The sequence below is a fragment of the Pongo pygmaeus genome, chromosome 10 (assembly GCF_028885625.2).
Source record: "Pongo pygmaeus isolate AG05252 chromosome 10, NHGRI_mPonPyg2-v2.0_pri, whole genome shotgun sequence".
Taxonomy (NCBI): Eukaryota; Metazoa; Chordata; class Mammalia; order Primates; family Hominidae; genus Pongo; species Pongo pygmaeus.
Window position 1 is genome coordinate 106,254,417 of NC_072383.2, and position 17,592 is coordinate 106,272,008.

Sequence of the window (17,592 nt, forward strand, 5' to 3'; positions counted from 1 at the left end):
CTTCTTTTGAGAAGTGTCTGTTCATATCCTTCGCCCACTTTTTGATGGAGTTGTTTGTTTTTTTCTTGTAAATTTGTTTGAGTTCTTTGTAGATTCTGGATATTAGCCCTTTGTCAGATGAGTAGATTGCAAAAATTTTTTCCCATTCTGTAGGTTGCCTGTTCACTCTGATGGTAGTTTCTTTTGCTGTGCAGAAGCTCTTTAGTTTAATTAGATCCCATTTGTCAATTTTGGCTTTTGTTGCCATTGCTTTTGGTGTTTTAGACATGAAGTCTTTGCCCATGCCTGTATCCTGAATGATATTGCCTAGGTTTTCTTCTAGGATTTTTATGGTTTTAGGTCTAACATTTAAGTCTTTAATCCATCTTGAATTAATTTTTGTATAAGATGTAAGGAAGGGATCCAGTTTCAGCTTTCTACATATGGCTAGCCAGTTTTCCTAGCACCATTTATTAAATAGTGAATCCTTTCCCCATTTCTTGTTTTTGTCAGGTTTGTCAAAGATCAGATGGTTGTAGATGTGTGGTATTATTTCTGAGGGCTCTGTTCTGTTCCATTGGTCTGTATCTCTTTTGGTACTAGTACCATGCTGTTTTGGTTACTGTAGCCTTGTAGTATAGTTTGAAGTCAGGTAGCTTTGTTCTTTTGGCTTAGGATTGTCTTGGCAATGTGGGCTATTTTTGTCATTGGTAGCTTGATGGGGATGGCATTGAATCTATAAATTACCTTGGGCAGTATAGCTATTTTCACGATATTGATTCTTCCTATCCATGAGCATGGAATATTCTTCCATTTGTTTGTGTCCTTTTTTATTTTGTTGAGCAGTGGTTTGTAGTTGTCCTTGAAGAGGTCCTTCACATTCCTTGTAAGTTGGATTCCTAGGTATTTTATTCTCTTTGAAGCAATTGTGAATGGGAGTTCACTCATGATTTGGCTGTTTGTCTGTTATTGGTATATAAGAATGCTTGTGATTTTTGCACATTGATTTTGTATCCTGAGACGTTGCTTATCAGCTTAAGGAGATTTTGGGCTGAGACAATGGGGTTTTCTAGATATACAATCATGTCATCTGCAAACAGGGACAATTTGACTTCCTCTTTTCCTAATTGAATACCCTTTGTTTCTTTCTCCTGCCTGATTGCCCTGGCCAGAACTTCCAACACTATGTTGAATAGGAGTGGCGAGAGAGGGCATCCCTGTCTTGTGCCAGTTTTCAAAGGGAATGCTTCCAGTTTTTGCCCATTCAGTATGATATTGGCTGTGGGTTTGTCATAAATAGCTCTTATTTTGAGATACATCCCATCAATACCTAATTTATTGAGAGTTTTTAGCATGAAGTGTTGTTGAATTTTGTCAAAGGCCTTTTCTGCATCTATTGAGATAATCATGTGGTTTTTGTCTTTGGTTCTGTTTATATGATGGATTACATTTATTGATTTGTGTATGTTGAACCAGCCTTGCATCCCAGGGATGAAGCCCACTTGATCATGGTGGATAAGCTTTTTGATGTGCTGCTGGATTTGGTTTGCCAGTATTTTATTGAGGATTTTTGCATCGATGTTCATCAGGGATATTGATCTAAAATTCTCTTTTTTTAATTGTGTCTCTGCCAGGCTTTGGTATCAGGATGATGCTGGCCTCATAAAATGAGTTAGGGGGGAAAGAGTTTTTTAAAAACAGCTTTCTCAAAAGATGTGGACAGTTTTAATAAGGTTCCTGAAGTAATGATTCTGAGATACTTAATCTCAATTCTGCACCATTAGTAGAGGTGCATGCTGTTCTAGCCAGGCAGCCTGAAGCCAGACTCATTTTACAATGATCAGGAATGAAGTTCCAGTTGTACTTAATGTTGTATTGTACTTCGGCTCTCACTCTTCAGGCACGCAAACTTCCAGAGATTAGTTGCTAACAAATGGTCATAGATATTAAAATCCCATGTATTTAGGGAAGTGGAGGTTAAAGTAGATGAAATGGTTCACCTGCTTCCCTCTCATCTCAAAAGAAGAGCCACGCCTTCTCTTCCCCGGCCTAACCTTCAGACTGCCTCAGCCGTCCTTTCTTTATCCTTTTTTCTTATACTGGCTGTTGCCCTTGGCCTGTATACAGGCTTAGGTTTCTGTCTCCCGTTTTTGGCTCTGTATCTGTCTCTTAATTCTCCTTCATTTCTTCTTCCTTTCTTGACAGTGTAACAACCCACTCTAATCTGCCTTTCAGTCCTAAGTTCCTTATCTGATTGAATTTCTCTGCCACACTGGTCGATTTGACTGTTGGTCACGCCTTGGTTCCTTGACACTCTTCCCTATCCCTTCTTCCCTCTCTGACCCACTTCTGTGGATGCCTCCTCAGCCTGCAACAGGCCTCTGTTCACGTGGATGTAATTATGGCCTCTTTTCTTCTACCTCTCTAGCCCCATTCCAGACCACTCACCACAGCTTCATACTCATATCCAGTAGACATGTCAACTGAATTAGCCCATGTGAGTGCAAATTCAGGTCGTCCAAAAGTAAATGATTTGTGTCCATGTTAATTTTTCATAAGTTCCATAAGCTATATGACTTACTAGTCATATAGCTGATTTTCACTATGACTTAGACTTTTTACCCATTGTTAGATTTTGTGACATAACATGACCTTGCCCATCTTTTACTTTTTCTAGGCCAGTACAGATGACGGCTTTGTATATAATTTGGATGCACGTTCAGATAAGCCAATTTTTACACTTAATGCACACAATGATGAAATCTCTGGTGAGCAAGAGTAATGCTTCTTTCATTTTTATTAACTTATGATGAAGTAAATCTATTTCAAAGTGAAAGTGTCTAAACTAATTTTATCTTCCTTTAGGTCTTGATCTTAGCAGTCAAATCAAGGGCTGTCTCGTGACTGCTTCAGCCGACAAATACGTGAAGATCTGGGACATCTTAGGAGATAGGCCAAGTCTAGTTCATTCTAGGGACATGAAAATGGTAAGAATCTCCCTGGGTATCTGTTTTTTATTTATTCTGTTTCTGACCTTGTCTTTTTCCAGAACTTGTGTTGCATGTTTTTCTGTTGGAACTATTGCATTAACGAATATGGATGTGTTGGGGAAGTGAATTTTGAGTTTAGTCAAATTTGGTGGGATTTTATGACTTAGAACACTTTGTGGGGAATTCAGTGACTGGTTCTTTTCCAACTCACATGATTAACAGTTGCTTGGTAAGGCTGGGGAGAGGGTTTTCTAGGACACAAGTGAAATGGCTGCCTTTTTTTTTTTTTTTACCCTGAAATCAAGACCATCCCAAGAAATCTTGAATCTCAGGGCACCGTAGCTATTAGGGTCAGTTTATGTATCTTTATCTCTTTGCATAACTAGTTCTGACTACACTGAAATGAATTACTATATAGTAGGAAAAATTTAGAAATAACCAGATTCACTCAAGAAATATTTACTGAGCACCTACTGTATGCCAACCACTGAGTTATGTAAGTTAGACTGCAGACATAATAACACTGCACAGCTGTTCAAAACTGTGTATGAATAAATAAGTATATGTAAATATAATGGAAAAACAGGTTACAGAAGCAATTTTTGTAGTACCATCTCATGCTTATTTTTAAATGCATAATTGCCTAAATGCTTACATTTAACTCTAGTAGATTATATCCCAGAACATAAACCGTGGTTACCTCCCTGAGAGATTTTCATATATTTTTCTCGTTCATATTTTCTATAACAAATATATATTACCTATTAATAAAAATGTAAAAAAGAAAACAAAGTTTAAAAATGATTTAAACTGGCATCATTGTTACTGTTTAAAAGGACAGCTAAAGTTTCTGGAAATACATGACATGTTAGGTTTATTAGGAAATCCCTAAGAGACAGAGTGATAACGAAGATGAGTGGCCTGAGTGGTCAGAAGATGCAGATATCATTGTGGAAGAACCAGCATGCTGCGCTTGTCTGGCTTCATATTGTAGTAATAGCCTTTCTGACTTGACTCTGAGCTACCTTTGCAGTAGGCTTGAAAGTGATAATCATAAGTTGGTTTTGAATAACCATTTAAATCATAGATTCTTAGAGACAAGAGTGAGGATCTAGATATTAGCTCTCTCTGAAGAGACTGAAATCACCATCTTCCTGTTCTCTCTCTAGGGAGTTCTCTTCTGTTCTTCATGTTGCCCTGATTTGCCATTTATTTATGCCTTTGGAGGTCAAAAAGAAGGGCTTCGGGTCTGGGATATAAGCACAGTCTCTTCAGGTAAGGGTTTTTAGTTCTCTGCACACCTCCCCCTGCCCCTTTAAAAAAAAAAAAAAAAAAAAAGACAGGGTCTCACTATGTTGCCCAGGCTGGTCTCAAACTCCTGGCCTCAAGCAATCTTTGGTCCCTCAGCCTTCTGTATAGCTGGGATTACAGGTGTGAGCCATCATGCTGGCCTCTCCTCTTTCTGAATGAGTTCTGTAAGGACTGACACACAATGTGTGACTTGAATTGTTTCTCAGCATTTTGGCTAAGACCAAGTGCAGAATGTGTGACCTGACTACATCAGGAAGATAGCAAAAGTAGTATAGTCTTTTTAGGAAAGAGACAAGATCAGATGTAATTGGTAATGTTTGTTCATGTTCACAAATAAGTTTGTCTTCACACTTTTAAGTGTAGATCATTTAATGCCGAGACCAGCTCGGCTGGGGAGACCCTAACCCAGTGGCACTAGAGGAATTAAAGACACACACACACAAATATAGAGGTGTGAAGTGAGAAATCAGGGGTCTCACAGCCTTCAGAGCAGACAGCCCCGAACAGAGATTTACCCACATATTTATTAACACCAAACTAGTCATTAGCATTGTTTCTATAGGTATTAAATTAACTAAAAGTAAAGTATCCCTTATGGGAAACGAGGGATAGGCTGAATTAAAGGAATAGGTTAGGCTAGTTAACTGCAGCAGGAACATGCTCTTAAGACACAGATCACTCATGCTATTGTTTGTGGCTTAAGAATGCCTTTAAGCGGTTTTCCACCTTCTGCGGGCCAAGTGTTCCTTGCCCTCGTTCCCATAAACCCACAACCTTCCAGCTTGGGCGTTAGGGCCATTATGAACATGTTACAGTGCTGAAGAGATTTTGTTTATGGCCAGTCTTGGGGCCAGTTTATGGCCAGATTTTGGGGGGCTTGCTCCCAACAATTTAACAAATACATATCTTAAAATTGAAAGATCTTTGGGGAAAGCTGGAAAGAAATATAGCATGGTCTCAACAAACAGCCATATCTTAAAATTGAAAGATCTTTGGGGAAAGCTGTAAAGAAATATAGCATGGTCTCAACAAACAGCCCTCTCCCCCACAGTTACCAGTGTGAATAAATCCACCGTTTGCTCAACTATAAAATTCTACAAAATCCAACTTTCCGGAAGGGGCCACTCCTCTCCCTTCAGGGGATCCTGGCTGCTTATTTATTACTTTGAGATAGTCTGGTGCGTTCTATAAACACAGAGATAATATATATATCTCCCCACTATATGATTCCTGCATCTTTCCTCCCATGCAAAACAAGGATCCTGAGATTTTTCTCTGGGTTATTCTGATGTGTGTGAGTCCTAAGTCCGAAAAGTTCTGTGCCAGTTATGATCACAGAAAAGTGAAAGAAAAAATAGGAAGCAATCAGAAGTAGAATAAGGCCAGGAGAGAGTCACTTATAAGGAATGGGACATCTGTTACCAAGGCGGATCAGATAAATCCAAGATATGGCAAAGAAAGTAAAGTACAAAAATAAATTGGACCATTTAAAAAAAATAATTCACTTCATTCAGAACATTAACTTGGACTTCTGAGTTGGTTACTCACTTTACCATTTATAAAGTACTAAGTATATTTTCATAAAATTTCTGCCCCAGAACAGAGAACCTCATTGCTCAATTCTGCATTTTAGTGTCTTTTTATATTCTGACTTAATTTCCTGATCTGTTAGTTTCTTACCTGTTAATTTGTATTTTAGTAAATGAAGCATTTGGAAGACGAGAGAGGCTTGTTCTCGGGAGTGCAAGAAATTCATCTATTAGTGGCCCTTTTGGCAGCAGGAGCTCAGATACACCCATGGAGTCTTAATGAAGATCATCTAATTTCCTGCTTACCTTAACTGGGAATTTTAAAAAGTTGGCCTAAAAATGTTCCATGCGTGGCAGCAACCATACAGAGTGACTGAAACACAATTCATTTCTGACTGCCTGACATTCCTTTCTGCAACTGCGGTGGCACCACAAACAGCCAGTCTTTGTGCTTGCTCTTCAGATGGATTGTTTGTAAGGCTTTTGTTGCATTTCTTAAAAAAGAGTAATAAAAAGGATTTTTAAAAAGTAATTCCTTAAACATACCATCTGTCACAGTTAATCTAGGTTTGTAAATAGGTAGTAATTTATAGAATTTTTAAAGCGTAAAATCCTGTAATATTAAAAGATGGGTAAACCTAGGCCTGGAAAGGTTGTTATTTGGCTAAGATTGCACAGGAGGCCACGAACAGAGGCAAGTGCCCCAGAGACTCCACTTTCATTCCTAACTGTTCTCAAATTAATGCTCATGATTGAGTATTCTCAATGCAACTTGTAGTTTGATAAGTAAAAGTTACATGCCCCTGTTTTCCTAGCATGATATTCACTGTTATCAAAGACAAGAGGCAGACCATTCATTCATTCTCAAAACACTGAATGCCATTCTGTGCCTAGTGCTATACAAGGATGGGAGATTCAGTGTGAATAAGTCGTTGCTCTCCACCTAACAAGGGACAGTTTTAATTACAGATTGTCTTCCTATTAAGTATGAGTTTTAGTAGGCATTAAAAATTAGTTTGATAATGAGACCCCAACCCTAACTTGCCAGAATAATAATCAGTTCATGAACCATTGATATTTCCTGTATATTTCATGAATGTGACTTCAGTCATTCTAGTGTTAATACTGTGGAATGTCATTGGTATAGCACCGTGGGTTCACCAAAACACCTTTTTATACAAAGGACAGATGTGTGAATTAAAGAGATTAAAGGATAGAATATTCTGTTTCTTTGTTTTGATTTGGCTTTTAGGTATTAAAGTAAGGCCCAGATCACTAAAAATTAGTAACAGAGGGAGACCTCTAATAGATTTAAACTCGGTTAATTCTGAAATTTGATGTTTTCTTCTATAAAGAATAACTCTAAAATAGGCATCTTCCCAGGACTTTCCGTTCTCAGGAAAAGACCCAGTTACATATAAAAAATAACTTCCACTGCTTTATGTAGTCATATAGGTCTGCTTAAAATAATAATTTGTATTTAATAAATACCAAAATTTTCAAATGGTAAATGAGGTTGACACCTCTGTTTCCAACTTGAAAGTGCTAGTGCGATGAATGCTAAGCATGGGGTGTTTTCTGAGCCAAAAGAATGTGCCTCTGAAGTAGTTGGTTAGAGCACATCTGAGCACCTGGGACCAGAAGAGTGCTGGCCGGGACCTGCAGTTACTGCTAAAAGCCAGTGCAGGCAGTGGGTAAGACATCTGAGTAGACAGGCAATAGGGGTAGTCAAGCTGTGGGAACTGGGTAACATGGGGATTAAAATCCAAGCCCAGATTATAAATGTAAAAGGAGGCTCGATTGTGTCATACTGACTGAGGAAAGGGTTCCACATCACTTCCCACAGTGGGCACATTTTGCACCTAAGTGTGGGTAGATTTGAGCCCAAAGATGTGTGGCTTAGAATGCCTATCTAGCATAGAAAGTGGGGGAACAACAGGTAACATTTTCACCACTGGTAGTTTGTTGGTGACTGGTGTTTTCATTACATAGCACATGGAAATGCCATGGAGCCAAACATATTTGTCAAAGTGAAAACCCGATACAAACTTTTAAACAATTTTACCCAGATGGCTGGGCGTGGTGGCTCACGCCTGTAATCCCAGCACTTTAGGAGGCCAAGGTGGGCGGGTCACCCGAGGTCAGGAGTCCAAGACCAGCCTGGCCAACATGGTAAAACCCCGTCTTTACTAAAAATACAAAAATTAGCTGGGCGTGGTGGTGGGTGCCTGTTAATCCCAGCTACTTGGGAGACTGAGGCAGGAGGATCAGTTGAACCTGGGAGGCGGAGATTGCAGTGAGCCAAGACCATGCCATTGCACTCCAGCCTGGGCAACAGGAGCAAAACTCCGTCTCAAAAAATAATTACCCAGATGTAGGCAGGTGCCAGCTAATTATATCTGGGAATTCAGATTCTGTAAAACCAATTGTTAATAAAGTAGAAATATCAACTTCTATGACACTATATTCTATGAGCATTATACAGGTAGAACTTAAAGGCCTCAATTTTTCAGGACAACCCAAACTACATCTTATGAAGCTCTTTTCAGTAAAGGTGGTATATGAAATGTATGCTATACTCTTACATACTCTTTTAGGTGGAGGAGGTTTTTGTTTGTTTTTTGTTTTTGTTTGTTTTTTTAGACTGAGTGTTGAGTTGCCCAGGCTGGAGTGCAATGGCATGGTCTTGGCTTACTGCAACCTCTGCCTCCCGGGTTCGAATGATTCTCCTGCCTCAGCCTCCTGGGTAGCTGGGATTACAGGCATGTGCCATCGTGCCCAGCTAATTTTTGTATTTTTAGTGGAGATGGGGCTTCACCATGTTGGCCAGGCCAGTCTCAAACTCCTGACCTCAGGTGATTGCCTGCCTCGCCTCCCAGAGTGCTGGGATTACAGGCATGAGCCACCGTGCCCAGCCAAGGGAGGTCTTTTCAAAGTAAGTACTTTTAAAACATCCTGTCAGAACAAATAGCCAGATTTTGTTTCAAAAACAACTTGTTTCATACTTCCATTTCTAGATGTGACAGTATAGCTTAAACAAAAGCTGAACAGGAGGCATGCAACATCTATTTGAAGGCACTGAAGTGCTTCTAAGGCAGCCAGGACTTGAGGGCAAAGATCCTGGGAGAAGGGATGTGCAGAGAATTAACCCCATGTGATGATGCTGATTTTCTTAGGCATTTACCAATTTTTCATTGTACAAGGTAAGAAAACTGAGAAAAGCAGCAGAGCAAAAACAAAAATTGAACTTGATTTCAAAAAGGAAGGTCTCTAAAAACACTCCAAGCTCTGTCATTGTGACCCCTCAAAGGCTATACCCCAAAAGTTGAGATAAACCAGTAGAGCTAATAACTTCAGGAATCTGAAGCCCAGCCTTGAGTAAGCTCAGTTTTTGACTGGATTGAGGTGTCCCTGCTCTAGTTTGACAGAGGACAGGGTGAATCCTCCCTGGAAGAGGATAATTTCATCCACAGCTTCTATAGATTTTCAAATACAATCTCTAGCATTCCAGCAAAAATTTCTAAGCATACTAAGAAATAGCACCATGAGAAAAATAGACCTGTAATAAATTCACACATTGGAATTATGTTGGACATGAACTTTGAAATAGGCAGGATTGGTAAATGTAAGAAAAAACAAGATTGAATATATCATCAAGGAATTAGAATCTATAAAGAATTAAATGAGAATTCTACAACTTAAGAGAATTTTATATATGAGACTAACACAGAGTTGAAGGATTAGTGAATGTGAGGGTAGGTCAATGGCAAATATCCACACTAAAATAGAGTTAAACGTATATATAAAAATGTATAAAGATGCATCAGGCATGGTACAAAAGTCTAACATGTGTAATTGGAATCAGACTAGGATGAGGGAGAGCAATATCCAAAAAGATTATGGCCAAAGTTAAACACAAGTTTATGAACCTGAAACTACTTACTCCTTAGTATATATCCAGGACAGACAAAACATGTCCTTACAGAGACTTATATGCAGATGTTCAGCAGTAGTGTCATTCTTAACAGCCCCAAAGTGGAAACAGTCCAAATGTTCATCAGTGGGTGAATGAATAAACAAAATGTGGGATAGCCATAAAACGGATTTCTGTTCTGTGATAAAAGGGAATGAACTAATACATATTGCAACACAGATGAACCTTTAAGACATGCTAAATGAGAGAAGTTGGACATGAGGCCATATATAATTCCATTTACATGAAGTTTTCAGAGGAAAAGGCAAATCCATACATACAGTACCTTAATCATTTCCTGGGATTGGGAGTGAGAATAGAGTGGGACTGCAAATAAGCAAAAAGGATCTTTTTGGGTGGTGGAAGTGATTTAAAATAGGATTGTGGTGATGGTTGCACTATTTTGAATATCTGAAAAACCAATGGATACACTTAAAATGGGTGAATTTTATGGTAAGTAAAATACTTTCTTTAAAAAGATGAAGACACTGGCTGAGCATGATGGCTCACACCTTTAATTTCAGAATTTTGGAGGGCCAAAGTAAGCAGATTGTTTGAGCCTGGGAGTTCAAGACCAGCCTGGGCAACGCCCAATTTCTATAAAAAGTCTCTATAAAAAATATAAAAATTACCTGGTTGTGGTGGCGCTCACCTGTAGTCCCAGCTACTTCAGAAGCTGAGGTGGGAGGACTGCTTGAGCATGGGAAGTGGAGGTTGCAGTGAGCCAAGATCACACCATTGCACTCCAGCCTGGGCAACAGAGTAAGACCCTGTCTCAAACAATAATAATAATAATAATAATAATAAAGTTACGCTAAACTTAGGCAGACTGAAAATGATCCCAGTGGGAATACAGACATGCAAGAAGGAATAATGATCAACATGGGTAAATTTAAGTGAATATTACCACAGAAAACAGTAATAATAATGTTGTATAGGGCTTAAAATGTCTGGAAGATTAAAATGCCTGACAAAAGGCTAGAAGGAGACAAATAGAGTTAAGGTATTCTGAGATCTCAGCATTGTTTTGGAAGGGATAAAAGTATCACTATTACACTCTAATAAATCAAGGATGCATGTTGTAATCTCTAGGTGAACTACTAAAAGAGTATGGAAAAAAGCCAAAAGGGGAGAAAGCAAATAATACTTGATTAATTCAAAAGAAGCAAGGAGGCCGGGCACAATGGCTCATGCTTGTAATCCCAGCACTTTGGGAGGCCGAGGTGAGTCAATCACCTGAGGTCAGGAGTTCGAGACCAGCCTGGCCAACATAGTGAAACCCCATCTCTACCAAAAATACAAAAATGAGCTGGGCGTGGTAGCATGTGCCTGTAATCCCAGCTACTCGGGAGGCTGAGGCAAAAGAATTGCTTTAACCCAGGAGGCAGAGGTTGCAGTGAGCCAAGATCATGCCATGCATTCCAGCCTGGGTAACAAAGTGAGACCCTGTCCCCGCCCCCCCAAAAAGAAAAGTTAGAAAAAGACCAGCAATTTAAACCCAAAAATGTGGACAGAAGGAAATAACAGAGTAGAAATTAATGTCATAGACAACAAATACAATATAGAAAATAATCAAAGAAAAAATGGATTATTTACAATACTAAGAAAGTTGATAAACCTATAGCAATTGTGAACATAATACAAATTATTAACATCAGACGTGAAAAGGAGGACATCACTACAAACCCTATAGACACTAAACGGTAAGAAGATATGAACAATTTTTTGTGATTAAATTTGAAAATGTATATTAAATAGACAAATTCCTAGAAAAACATAACTTACGAAAACTGATACTAGAAGAAATAGAAAATTTGAATATTGAAGCATGCTTATTCATTTGCAGACATGTTTAGCTAGATCAAAGAAACAGAGTTTGGCTCCATGACTGCCCTGAAATAATTTCTTCTCTCTGTGGCCATAGAGTTACACAGTGAAAAACCAGAAAAGAGTCTGATCCTGCAGGTTACTGATATACAAGATAAGTTGAATTCACTGCTTCAGCAGGTTTCTTAAATAACAATTAGATTATTTTGGAAGAAAGAATGCAAACCCAAAAAGTAGAATGGTGATATCTGAGAACATTACAATGACCAAGTACCCAAAACCCAAAGATCTGCCAACAGAAGTAGCTCCTCCCCTATCTAATGAGAATGGTTCTGATTTTCTTGAATATCTTGTAATGACCACACCTCAGGTAGTTATCTTCTAAAATAGTCCCCATTCTCTTCATTTACCACTCCTACCACCTCTTATTGCTTCTGACCTATGACAATGTGAAACACAAATTCTTTATAATTCCGAAGTCAAACCTTGGAAAAGAAAGTTTACATATTAACAGAATTGCAAGAATTTCCTAATGTATTGGCAAAATCTTAAGGAATATGTGTCAGCAAGATTCTGAGGATTCTAGACCAGGGAAAGAGAAACAGTTTAAACTGTGTTTATTGATATGGATACACTTAATTGCAGGTGATTATGGGTGATAATCTAACCCATGTCCCAGCCATGCATGCCAGGTACAATTCTGTCTCCCCTCCTCTAACAGTAACTGGATCCTCACTGCCTTGAAACCAGCCAGGTCAGATAAGTAGTTCAAGATGTCATTTCCTTAAGGATCTGTTGTCTATACTATTTTCAGACAACTCCTCTAGCTAGTTTAAGCAAAAAAGAATTTATTGAGCAATATAGATCACTCATGGAATCACTCACTGAAAAGGCTGACAAAATGGAGTCTAAGCTGAGTTCTAGGAATGACTCCTAATCCCATACCACAGACATGAACTCACAAGGTGCATCTGCTGCTTCTATGGTCAAGAAGCCACCTACCACATCAGAAAGCCTCCATCCACCATCACCACCAGCTCTAAAACCACACCACACTGGTAATATCCAAGCCTGCACAGTAGATATCTCAGGCCCTGCTTCTCTCCCTGCGTAATTCAGTTCTGAATCTAAGTCTCACATGAGTGCGTCTAATCAGAGGAATTTTAGTTTTGCTTGGAATCTCAGCTCTGAAGGGATCTGGAAAACAGTTTTTTGCTTTCCAGACTCTACAGTTAAGGAAAGCATGATAAAGGGGATTGACATCTACAGCATGCCCCTTGTATAATTCACGTTAATATATAGCTAGGGATAGATAATAAATGATCAGACAACAGGCTTTTTAACAATATGTCTTGGAGATATTCCTGTGTTACTACATATGGTTTTACCTCATCCTTTTTAATGACAGCATTGTATTGCTTAGTATGGGTGTGCCATAATTTCTCCAACATTTCCTTTCTGGAAAACATAGATTTTTTCCATCTTCACTTAAAAATATTGGTGTATTTTTCTATCCTCACCACATATCCATAAGAAAGGACTAGGATCCTGTACATAATTTTTTTTACATATGTATGAGTATTTCTATAAGATTTCTAAAAGTGAAATTACTGAATCAAAGGGTATATAATTCCTAAATTTGTTTGGACCTTGCCAAATTACCTTTGAAAAGAGTTTTTGCCAATTAATACTTCCAACTAAAAAATTTCCTCTCTTCCCCTAAGCGGCCTGGGGTGATCTGTGAAAATGGTTCTCTAGTCACTTGACCCAGGAAACCCCACAAAATCATGCAAATCAAGAGGTTCAAATCTTCATGTTCACTAAGAACACTCGTGAAACTGCCCAGGCCATCAAGGGTATGCATATATGAAAAGCCACCAAGTATCTGAAAGATGTCACTTTACAGAAGCAGTGTGTACCATTCCGAGGTTACAGTGGTGGACTTGGTAGGTGTGCCCCTGCCAAGTAGTGGGGCTGGACACAGGGTTGGTGGCCCCAAAAACAGTGCTGAACTTTTGCTGCATATGCTTAAAAATACAGAGAGGAATGCTGAGCTTAACGGCTTAGATGTAGATTCTCTGGTCACTGAGTATATCCAAGTGAACAAAGCACCTAAGATGCACCACAGTACTTACTAGAGCTCATGGTCAGATTAACCCATACATGAGCTCTTTGAGATGATTCTCACTGAAAAGGAACAAATCCAAAACCAGAAAAGGAGGCTTCCTGGAAGCAAAAGATATCCCAGAAGAAAGTGAAGAAACAAAAACTTATGGTATGGGAATAAATTTAGCGAAAAAGAAAAGTAATTAAAAGTTGTTTTTTTTTTTTTAAAGTGTTTCCTTTCCCTTAAACCTAGGTTAGGACTTCTAAATCTTTGCGGCTTTATGGCCAAAAACAATACAATTGCACTTTCTTATTACTCATGAGGTGGAGTATGTTTTCATGTTCTATTGTCTATTGTATTTCTTTTTTCTTTGATGGCTTGCCTGTTTATATCTTTTGCTGTTTTGTGCTTTAAAAAATTAATCTGTAGGTGTTTTTTTCTATTCTGCTTGTTAGTCATGTTTTTCTCCAGTGTATCACTGGGGTCTTAATTTTGGTCATAAATTTAGGTCTTGTTTAGGAAAGCCTTCCCCACCCCAGCATTTAAAAAATAATTGGTGAATTTTTTACATTTATCTCTTTAAATTCATCTGGAATTTACTTGTGTGTAGTCTGAGGTAAAAATATAATGTTTTACCAAACGGATAGCAAATTGTTCCAATACTGTTAATTGAATAGTCCATTCTTTCTCTACTGGTTGAAATGCCAACTTTATATTATATACAATATATTTATATCTATATACCTTATTCTGAACTTTCCATTCTGTACTAGTGAGTTATTTCCTATGCCAATAACAATTATTATTTTTTATTTTACTTTAAGTTCTGGGATACATGTGCCGAATGTGCAGGTTTGTTACATAGGTAAACATGTGCCATGGTGGTTTACTGCACCTATCAACCCGTCATCTAGGTTTTAAGCCCCGCATGCATTTGGTATGTCTAACAATTATTTTAATTACTATAGCCTTAGTATTTTGGTTCCCAATAGGACAAGTTCCCCTCATAGTTCATCATTCCCCAGAAAATTCCTGGCTATTCTTTTATGCTTTTTTTTTCAAATGAACTTGAACTTGTCAGGCTCCATAAAAATCCCTTTAAGATATTGAATGGCATGTTATTGAATTTATAGTTATAAAAGAATAATTTAATAATTGTATACTATGGAATCTTTCCATTTAGGTTCATGGGTCACCTTTCCACTTATTGTTCTTTTACATCTTTTTTTTTTTTTTTTTTTTTTGAGATGGAGTCTCGCTCTGTCACCCAGCATGGAGTGCAGTAGAGTGATCTTGGCTCACTGCAACCTCCACACCTCCTTGGTTCAAGCAATTCCCCTGCCTCAGCCTCCCGAGTAGCTAGGATTACAGGCGCATGACACCACGCACAGCTAATTTTTTTTGTATTTTTAGTAGAGACGGGGTTTCACCATGTTGGCCAGAGTGGTCTCAAACTCCCGACCTCAGGCAATCTGCCAGCCTCGGCCTCCCAAAGAGACAGGATCTCAACTCTGGAGCCCAGGCTGAAGTACAGTGGTGCAATCATAGCTCGCTGCAGCCTTAAATTCCTGGCTCATGCAATCCTTCACCTCAGCCTCCAGAGTAGCAGGACTACAGGTGCGCACCACCACACCCAGCTAATGTTTAAAGTTTTTGTTGAGACAAGGTCTTACTATGTTAAAACAGACTGGTCTCGAATTCCTCAAGCAATTCTCCTGCCTCAGTTTCCCAAAGTGTTGGGATTACAGGTATGAACCACAGCACCCATTCTCTTACATCTTTCAAATGAAGTTTATTCTCTTTTCATATAGACTTTGCTAGTTGTTGGATTTATTCCTAGGTTTTTATTATTTTAATACTAAGGCGGATAGGACACTTTTCTCATATTTTGCAGTTTGTTATTGCTAACATATAGAAGAGCTATGAAAATGTGTATGCTCTCTTTGTACTGGGCACCTTGTTAAACTCTCAGTTCTTACAGTTTTTCTGTTAATTTTCTTGATAATTGTCTGCAAAAAGGGACAGTTTATCTGTCTTATTTCCTTGACTAGGATCTTTGGTACAATGTGGAATACAGTTGTGGAGAGGACAACATTGTCATGTCTCTTTAATGGAACTATATATGTCTAATAGTTTACCACTTCATGGATTGTTCACTGGTGGTTTTGGGTTTTTTTTGTCTTTTTGTTTGTCTTTTTTTGAGACAGAGTCTCGTTCTATTGCCAGGATGGAGTGCAGTGGTGTGATCTCGGCTCACTGCAACCTCTGCCTCCTGGGTTCAAGCGATTCTCCTGCCTCAGCCGCCTGAGTAGCTGGGACTACAGATGTGTACCACCATGCCCAGCTAATTTTTGTATTATAGTAGAGATAGGGTTTCACCATGTTGGCCAGGATCGTCTTGATCTCTTGACCTCGTGATCCACCCGCCTCAGCCTCAGCCTCCCAAAGTGCTGGGATTATAGGCATGAGCAACCGCATCCAGCCAGTTCACTGGTTTTTTAAAAATTTATTTTTTTAAATTTGCCTTTTTCTTTTTTTTGAGACGGAGTCTCACTCTGTTGCCAGGCTGTGACATTTCTGATAAACTTTTAACATTCAAATTATCATGCTTTTCCTTTTATACAGAAAACTTTACTCCTTTTTCTCTGGCTAACTTGTATTCATCCTTTAAAGTTCAGTTTAAATGTCATTTCCTGAGTAGGGGGGTTCCAAGATGGCCGAATAGGAACAGCTCCAGTCTACAGCTCCCAGCGTGAGTGACGCAGAAGATGGGTGATTTTTGCATTTCCAATTGAGCTTTGAAGAGAGTGGTGGTTCTCCCAGCACGGAGTTTGAGATCTGAGAACGGACAGACTGCCTCCTCAAGTGGGTCCCTGACCCCCGAGTAGCCTAACTGGGAGGCACCTCCCAGTAGGGACAGACTGACACCTCACACAGCTGGGTACCCCTCTGAGACGAAACTTCCAGAGGAATGATCAGGCAGCAACATTTGTTGTTCAGCAATATTCGCTGTTCTGCAGCCTCCGCTGCTGATACCCAGGCAAACGGGGTCTGGAGTGGACCTCCAGCAAACTCCAACAGACCTGCAGCTGAGGGTCCTGACTGTTAGAAGGAAAACTAACAAACCGAAAGGACATCCACATCAAAACCCCATCTGTATGTCACCATCATCAAAGACCAAAGGTAGATAAAACCACAAAGATTGGGAAAAAACAGAGCAGAAAAGCTGAAAATTCTAAAAGTCAGAACACCTCTCCCCCTCCAAAGGAACGCAACTCCTTGCCAGCAACGGAAAAAAGCTGGACGGAGAATGACTTTGATGAGTTGAGAGAAGGCTTCAGACGATCAAACTTCTCCTAGCTAAAGGACGAAGTTCGAACCCATCGCAAAGAAGCTAAAAACCTTGAAAAAAGATTAGACAAATGGCTAACTAGAATAACCAGTGTAGAGAAGTCCTTAAATGACCTGATGGAGCTGAAAATCATGGCACGAGAACTATGTGATGAATGCACAGGCTTCAGTAGCCGATTCGATCAACTGGAAGAAAGGGTATCAGTGATTGAAGATCAAATGAATGAAATGTAGCAAGAAGAGAAGTTTACAGAAAAAAGAGTAGTAAAAAGGCCTCCAAGAAATATGGGACTATGTGAAAAGAACAAATCTACGTCTGATTGGTGTACCTGAAAGTGACAAGGAGAATGGAACCAAGTTGGAAAACACTCTGTGGGATATTATCCAGGAGAACTTCCCCAACGTAGCAAGGCAGGCCAACATTCAAATTCAGGAAATACAGAGAATGCCACAAAGATACTCCTCAAGAAGAGCAACTCCAAGACACATAACTGTCAGATTCACCAAAGTTGAAATGAAGGAAAA

At 39.1% G+C, this 17,592-nt stretch overlaps 2 protein-coding genes and 1 pseudogene across 5 annotated transcripts in view; 2 read left to right on the top strand and 1 right to left on the bottom strand.

Annotated features, from left to right (window-relative positions):
- PWP1 (PWP1 homolog, endonuclein) overlaps positions 1-6,341 on the top strand; it is a 28,220-nt gene extending 21,879 nt beyond the window's left edge. For both annotated transcript variants that reach the window (XM_054442686.2, XM_054442685.2), the window contains exons 13-16: positions 2,657-2,747; positions 2,845-2,966; positions 4,139-4,244; positions 5,980-6,341. In XM_054442686.2, the coding sequence (XP_054298661.1) occupies positions 2,657-2,747; positions 2,845-2,966; positions 4,139-4,244; positions 5,980-6,089 (429 nt within the window). In that variant the 3' untranslated portion in view covers positions 6,090-6,341. The remainder of the gene's footprint in view (positions 1-2,656; positions 2,748-2,844; positions 2,967-4,138; positions 4,245-5,979) is intronic.
- PRDM4 (PR/SET domain 4) overlaps positions 1-17,592 on the bottom strand; it is a 61,461-nt gene that overhangs the window by 6,340 nt on the left and 37,529 nt on the right. Inside the window, exon 12 of one of the 3 annotated variants that reach the window (XR_010122696.1) lies at positions 10,435-10,552. Coding sequence is in view for 2 of the 3 variants with exons in the window: in XM_063646680.1 (XP_063502750.1) it covers positions 10,415-10,532 (118 nt within the window). In the remaining variant the exon portion in view is untranslated. Of the gene's footprint in view, positions 1-10,414; positions 10,553-17,592 lie in introns of all 3 variants that reach the window. The other 2 variants (XM_054442684.2, XM_063646680.1) reach the window with 2 other exon arrangements.
- On the top strand, positions 13,356-13,911 carry LOC129009543 (large ribosomal subunit protein uL22-like; annotated as a pseudogene).